The sequence below is a fragment of the Didymella exigua genome (assembly GCF_010094145.1).
Source record: "Didymella exigua CBS 183.55 unplaced genomic scaffold M421scaffold_90, whole genome shotgun sequence".
NCBI classification, from domain to species: domain Eukaryota; kingdom Fungi; phylum Ascomycota; class Dothideomycetes; order Pleosporales; family Didymellaceae; genus Didymella; species Didymella exigua.
Window position 1 is genome coordinate 13,802 of NW_022984864.1, and position 7,764 is coordinate 21,565.

Below are 7,764 nucleotides of genomic sequence, written 5' to 3' on the forward strand. Positions count from 1 at the left end.
TTTTGTAGCACAACATCACACAACACGACAACAGTAGCAATGCAATCGTTGATCACAGTCTCCGACTGACACTGCTCACGAAGTTACATATGATATAAACGAGCCGGCTAGTTGCTTTGAAGCAGTTTCTGATAGCCCATTAGTCAGCTACTGGTATGCCCCTATCCGCCATCTGCACTTTAACTTCCTTCTGTCCTTCCTTGATCTTTTTCGCTCGGTTGCCCCTTTCAGTCAACAGCCATGCACTGGTCCTGAGCGTCGTTTGTGCTGCTATAGCAAATCCAGCAGCAGCAGTAGCTCCTGCGTCCGCCACAAATGTTGCTATACCGGCAGCTATGAGCGTTGCTCCAGCAGCAAATGCGAAGCTGCCCCCGTCTCGAGTGTTTTGGGCGCCCTTGACCCATTTGTCGAGGAAGGCTGGGAAATTGGCTCGGGCATTGTAGTCGCCGATGATCTCAACAAGCAGACGTATGAACACCTGACAGTTGTATTCGTCGTACACGTATTTCTTCCGCAATGAGAGCTCCCATACTAGCTTGGCTAATAGGCAAAATATGTCAGCCTCTTCTCAGGTCATCTGTCGCGCTACAAGGCTAACCTACCAATTTCATCAATCTGCCCGGGAGAGTATGGCAGCACCAGATCGCCTATGTAGCCATACATGATATCTTTACCCTGATCTTTCCTTTTCCGTACGAACGCGAGCTCTTGAATAGGTCTGTATCCATACTGGTCCTTCTTCTTTTTCTGTGTTATGTCTCGTCCCAACTCAAAGACCCACCCATTGACACATATAGCCCAGTGGCCAACGATGTCGATAGGCTTCTTGATTCCCATGTTCTTCATAGCTGTTGTTGACATCGTGAAAAGATGAATTTTCCTTGAGTAGGGGTCGTTGTACGTCAATCCAACATTGTTGGACAGATGCCAGTCAGTCTGGTAGAGCTGCGGGTCTGGAACCATCGTGGAGGCTAGTATTAGAACTAAGATATTTCTTTCTCTTGATGAGCAGGCAGTGTCTGAACACTTCTTGGCGTCTCTCTCGTAGGCAATCTGGTCGCATTTATGTTCAATGAGTTCGCGTAGCGCCTCATCAGTATCGCCTTACCCTGCCGTACGCATTGTTGCTGCAACAGCTAGTTGCGCATCGCACGACCGCCTCATAAGCTAAACTTAGTGCTGACATGCATATGCTGACCACCCTTTCTGTGATTAACACGTTTCTTCTACAGATAAGGGCACATGTGATCGCCGTGGCACTGGCCAGACGTCTTAGTACACACATTTGTCGACCAGTATGCCAGAATCTAGAGCTACGCTCAAATGGTTATCTTCCCCAGATTGTGCCTTCTGACGGGCGTTGGCGGTCTCATGGTAGTTCCGGTCTGACAACCCAGGACTACTAGTCCCCACTTTTGTCTATCGAATTCGGAAAGCAAATGTCGATCGACTCTACTCCAGGATTGTAGGACCCCTTTGTAAGATATGTGGCTGATTTGGAGTTTCAGCCTTGCGTAGAAGCCTGGTCGTTTGGCGCGTTTCTAGGATCGTTCGGAAGGTCGTTTAGAGGTTATTGATCGGACTAGACGCTACATGCCACAGCGCGATCTGAAGATCTGTGGTGTTGAGCAGTTACGAGGCGCAAATCGTTGCATTGGGAGAAGAACTATGCGTTCTCGCTACAGCCCCCAACTTGCCGTCCATGGGGCGCACACTAGTAATACACTAGCGTGTTGATGGCGGTTCCTCAGCAAATCAGGGCACACGCACTGCGGTCTCCTAAGCTGGGCCGTCTCAGCCTTGTCAGCCTGTCCTTAAAGTCCATGGAACAGTCACGCACTTGTCATTTGTAGCCTTCCAACATGCCCCAAGACCCGGTAAGCGAGCTTCTGAACAACGGTTTAATCAGTCTTCGAGCTAACGTGAGACATCTACAGTCGACTAAGTCACACGAAGATCAGATTCTTCCTTTCAAGATCAATCCAATAGGCATCGACGGTTCTAAGTCATCCCCACAGAACACTACGACTGCTGTACCGTCAGGCTCGACACTCTCCACACATGACCGTCGCACCGATCTGTACATACCTCTGCTTGCGGCGTCTTATCGGAACAGCGATGATGACCTGGACATTCCTTCTACTACGCCTGAGTATCTTGCCTTTGAGCTGAATGTGGATCGACTCAATGCGATCCACAAACGGCTTTGGGCTGTCGGCCGTCCAATGCCACCACGTGCATTGCATCATCAGAGAGTATTGGGCCGTGAGATCGTCTTGACGGAGCGAATGGACATGCATCTCGTATGGTCTGGATCTCGAATATTCCTCAAGCCAATACCGCGTTACCTGCTCGAGGCAAAGTTTTGGGCAGACCATTTGAGTTGCAAGGACAAGTGCTATGCATCACACTCGATGCAAAGGCAGATTGACGAACCCGGCTTCTGCGAGACGCAACGACTGCGAAGATGTGCGCTTGGGTTTCTGGTATCATATGCTGCACTAATCTCCTACGAGAGTGACTTTCATATTGCGCGCGAGAACAATCTACTACCCAAAGAGGTGGAATGGTTGTCCTGGAAGACCTTTGTAAAAGAGATCTTGCAAGTCAGACCAATCTACACACATGTCAATAAGCGATTCGTCTATGGAGAGCTTCGTCTCAATAGACTCAATACAATGTATCGACTTGGAAGAGGCCTGGTTCGCGGCTATCATTCGGGGTACAGTCAGTACGGCACTTTCTTTCAAGCCAACTTCACTTGGCTAGCCTCGTTGCTAGCATATGTTGTTATCATTCTGGCAGCAATGCAGGTCGGATTAGGTACCACAGTCTTACAGGAGAGCGAGGAATTTCAAACGGCCTCGTATGGTTTTACCATCTTCGCCATTGTGGGCCCTCTGGCGGCTGTAGCTCTTATATTCGGAGTTTTCCTGATAGCTTTTGTCGGCAACTGGGTTCACACATCAAACTACGAGAGAAAGAGGCTGAGTCTCATCAACAAGGTTGGAAAACCGGCTTAGGCAGTCCTTATTGTCCCCGGACCATTGAAGAGAGTGCTTCTTGACGGAGTAACGAACATATACCCGTGAAGTTATTTATTTGAACAAAGCTATAGCGATTCTGCGTGATACAAGGCCGATAGAGTAGCGCTGCTTTTCGATCCCACTGGGGGATTTTCTCTTGTGTAGTCTCCAGTTCCCATGACAAAGGTGCCCCTCTTGTCTGCCAAGATCAATTTAAATGTAAAGATTGTCAAGAATACTCGCCTACTATTAGCCGCCTTTGCTTACCGCTTGGATTTCCATAACCATACCCGACCCTCCTCAGAGCCTGTGCTGTCTTTGAGTACATGCTTTTCATGCGCTCTTATGGCTAGTCTCCCGGATTTGGAAATGTTTTTGTAGCAGAACAGCTGCAGCATAGGATCCTCTTTCGATTGACAGCGCGGGGGCAAGCAGAGCAGAGCACAGTACCTTGGTCTATTATACAGGTCTTAACAATACAATGCAGCTCTATGCCGTCAAATCGCCATACAATATAGCTAGTTGCAGTCGAAGACAACGTGCACGTATAGGTAGGGTATGCTTAGGTACCCTACCCTACCTGTACCTACAAATCATATAATTATACCCTACCCAATCCGACCTTACCTATCCGCCAGTCTAGGTTGGGGTTGGGTTGCATCACGTGGTACCTAACCCCAACCTAGCCTCAAAGTAGAGCAACCACTACCCAACCCCAACCCACCTTTGAGATTACTAAGCAGTTTAGGTTGAGGTTGTGTTGCCAATTAATAGGGTTGGGCTGGGTTTGGGTTAGGGTTACATATTTAGGAATATAAAAGACATAATTTCTTTAGACTATTTCATCAACGTACCTAACGAGTGAGTTGCCTACACGGGTGAGTTGCCCACTCTGCCGAGACCCCACCAAATCTTGACTCTATCTTGACCCACAACACCCTTTTATAGACCTGCAAATAGTTATTTTACCCGTGTTGCAGCCAAAATAGAGGCAAAATGTACATACATTAGCACCCCCGAATTGCCTGGTAAATATGCATGATATCTGCTGCGACAACATGTTACAGTATAGAAGAGCTACATATAACTTCTTTAAACACATATGCAAGTTATGTCTTATCTCTTAGCACTGTTTACAGTGTTGTGCAGTCTAGTAACCCTTATTAGTACGCACTGTCTTATTTTTATGTTTAATATCACTACGTGCAATAAATTCCTGTAGTGTAATTAGTTATACCCTGCCTTAAAATAATAGAGTCCCCTTCAGCTGTAAAAGCTTTCTTTAATAACGTAAATCACCATCAAGCCAGACACACCACCAAGCCAGACACTTTTTCTTGGCATTGTGAACACCATGTACAGGACAAGCAATTACTTACTTCTTGCTATAGAACCTGCGTATAACGCACTTGCATTAGATGCAGACTCTTCTTCTGTATCTTTCTGGCACGTACAAGCGTTGTGCCTAGTCTTCCTATAGTTACTACAGTGCTATTAACCTAGCTATGCTCTTTCTTAACTACTACTACTACGCGCTATCTTTAACACTATACAAGCTGTAGCTGCGCTTCTAGCTACTAATAATACTGCTTTACTATACTCTATTTTGCCCCTATGCTAGATCTATTTTCTTTTTTAAGTCTGGCACTTTATTATCTCTACTAGTTGCTCTTTAAGCTCCTATACACAAGCCTTAATAAGTATATTTTTATATAGTATCTCTTTAGCTCCTTTATAAGCTTTTAGAACCCCTCCTAAGTAGATATTAGTAATTATACAAAGTACTTACTTATAAGCTTTAATTATAACCTAAATTTATAGGTATTGCTTAGGGTTCTAGACTACTATAGTATTTCTAGTAGAGGTATTAGTAGAGGGGCATAAAATTATGGTTTAAGCTAATTAAGGACTATCTATATATTAATAGGGACTAGCCCTAATCTCTTAAAAGCCTTTTTATAGTTTGTAAAGTTATGGGACTTTGCTCTTATAATCTTTCTCCAGCGTATTTCTTTCTTAGGTATAGCACCATGCTTACCTAAGCATTGTTATTGTAATCTCCTAGATGAAAGGATTAGAATGGTGTGCTTACGAATCCTGTATCTCCTCTCGTTCTTAAGATATGCTGTTCTCTATTTATAGTAACTAGAAATGTTCTAGACCCTCTGCTTACAAATAGAGTAGCCTACTCTGTAAGATGCTAACGTATAAAATTACGCATGCACCTACGTAATCTTGCTTGCATATGCAGCAATACTAAGCATAGATTACAAAGTAGACCTAAATAGAGGAGTCTAGAACGTTCTGCTTAGAAATACAGAGAGGAGAGGAAGCATAAATACCTCTTGCTCTCCCCCCTCTGTTCGCCTTGTACCTAGCCTAGAAATCTTTACCTAGTATCTAATACAATAACTTGTCTATTATATTACTTAATCCTACGTTACCACTATTAGGCTATACGCTTCCTATTTGGAAAAAGCTAGTCTAGGTTTGTCTAGGTCCTTCTAGACTAGGAAGAAAGTAGTCTAGTCCTTCCCCTACTTTCTTTACATAGTTCTTATATATAAATATGTTAAAAAACACGTCTTTAAAGGCTAGAAGGAAGACTTCTTTATTAATACAGAAGATATGTCAGGATACTAAGGCTTGTATATGATAAGAGTCCTTAGCTTTAATAGCAAGAAATATACTATGTTAAGTAGCTAAAGTATATATAATAAGTAAGGAGGTACACAGAGGGTAACTATTCTATTCTCCTAGTAGTAGTCCTTAAATTTCTAGTTAAGGTAGCTTTTATAGCTATCTAAGATAAGCAGCCTATATAACCCCCTCTAACACGTTCTTATATATGTGTTAAAATACTCTCACTACTTAAGACTAAGCGCATTATTAGTCTGTCTATTCTTAGAGACTAAGAGCTTCTAGCTATACAGGATTCTAGTCTCCTTATACTAGGCAGAGATATAGACACGCCCTTTGTAGATAATAAAAGGTAGGGTTGTATACCTAGCAGCGTAGATACTCTAGATAAATAGAACCTACTCCTAATTACCTAGCTAAATAAGGTTTAGCCTTATACGCCTCTCTAAGCCTTTAATAACCTTTATTAAGCTAATTACTCCTATCTAAAAGCTAGTCTTATTAAAGTTATAGATATCCTTATCTAGGACCCTATACTTGTCTTTTATCTCCTATACAAGCTTAAACTACATGCTAATTACCTCTAGATCTTCCTAGAGTATTCTCTAATAGTCCTTTACTTAATTAAAAGCTATCTTAAGCTCCTTTGTACGCAATATAAATTACTTAGCCTAGTTCTTAGTAATAGGTATTCTACTATGTAGAGCTAATAGTTTGTCTATAATATCTGCTACCTTATATAGCTAGGGAGCAAATCTACGTGAATTAAGGTTAAGGATATATTATGTAATTATTTGCTCTTCTATTATAAAGAGCTTCTAGCTATTAGGAATTGCTTCTTATTAAAATGTAATTTTTTTTAGCTAATTAGAGAGCCTCTAGAAAAGTACCTTAAAGGTAGTAGCAGTGCTCTATACGCTCTTAAATTGTCCTAAGATATAGGCCTAAAGCGCAAGAAAAATTCTACCTTCTTACTAAGTTAATATCTACTTATAACTTACCCCACGGGCGAGTCGGACACACGGGCGAGTCAGACACTTTTGCCAAGACCCTACTAAAACACCCTTACTACACCAATGCCTCTCCATGAACGCCAGTTAGACGCGTTAAAAGAAGCTCAGATACAGCTTGCGCTTCAAGCTCTTAAACAAGACGCGACTCTCTCTCTACAGCGCGCTGCAGCTATCTATAGAGCTCCCCTACAGACACTTAGCGACTAACGCGCTGGACAACCTTTACAAGTTAATTCTATGCCCAAATTACAGAGCGTAACTAATACTAAGGAGCAGGTGATTATTAATTATATACTTAAGCTAGACGCGCGAGGATTTTCCCCTTAGCTAGCAGCTGTGGCTAATATGGCTAATTCTTTGCGCGCTGAGCGCAGTCTGGGACATGTTGGCCTAAACTAGCCTAGTACGTTTGTTAAGCGCCAACTAGAGCTTAAAGTGAAGTTTAATTACAAGTATAACTACAAGAGAGCCCTCTGCGAGGATCCTAAGATAATCTAGGGCTACTTTGGCCTAGTAGCTAATATTAAAGCTAAGTATAGCATCCAGGATAACAACACGTACAACTTCAATAAGACAAGCTTTATAATAGGCTAGATATTTAGTAGAGTAATTGTCACAGCTTTAGAGAGACAAGGACAGCTAAATCAGGTGCAGCTAGGCAATTAGGAGTGGATAATAGTTATTGAGGGCATTAATACTAAAGGGTAGGCTATTATACCCTTTGTCTTCTAGGTAGACTGGCGGATGGGTAGGGTAGGGTAGGGTATAGGTATAGTCACGTGACTAGTGGGTAGGAACTAGGTAGGGTATACGAGGTACCCTACCCAAACGGTTTGGGTAGGGTAGCACGTGACTGGGTATAGGTATAGGTAGGGTAGCACGTGACTAGGTATAGGTATAGGTAGGGTAGCTAGGTAGGGTCTAGGAATGGGTAGTCATCAGCTATTTTTAGAAAGTTCTGCCAATAACTTTTATCACAGTGATTCATCACAGTGTGCAAAATTCCAGGTTGGTAATACACTAGTTCTACATTCTCACTATTTGCGGGGTCTACTTAAAGCTCTACTTGCAATGCCTGAATTATT

The 7,764-nt window shown here is 42.9% G+C and overlaps 2 protein-coding genes across 2 annotated transcripts; one reads left to right on the forward strand and one right to left on the reverse strand.

The window, feature by feature from the left end:
• Positions 1–231: 231 nt before the first annotated feature.
• On the reverse strand, positions 232–963 carry M421DRAFT_96869 (uncharacterized protein; the record flags this gene model as incomplete). The annotated part of the gene is made up of 3 exons (XM_033598433.1): positions 232–251; positions 328–540; positions 603–963. The coding sequence occupies 3 exons, from the start codon at positions 961–963 to the stop codon at positions 232–234; spliced, it is 594 nt and encodes a 197-aa protein (XP_033442485.1).
• Positions 964–1,829: 866 nt separating this feature from the next.
• On the forward strand, positions 1,830–3,203 carry M421DRAFT_427142 (uncharacterized protein). The gene is made up of 2 exons (XM_033594585.1): positions 1,830–1,877; positions 1,938–3,203. The coding sequence occupies exons 1-2, from the start codon at positions 1,863–1,865 to the stop codon at positions 3,021–3,023; spliced, it is 1,101 nt and encodes a 366-aa protein (XP_033442486.1). The 5' UTR covers positions 1,830–1,862; the 3' UTR covers positions 3,024–3,203.
• The last annotated feature ends 4,561 nt before the right edge of the window (positions 3,204–7,764 follow it).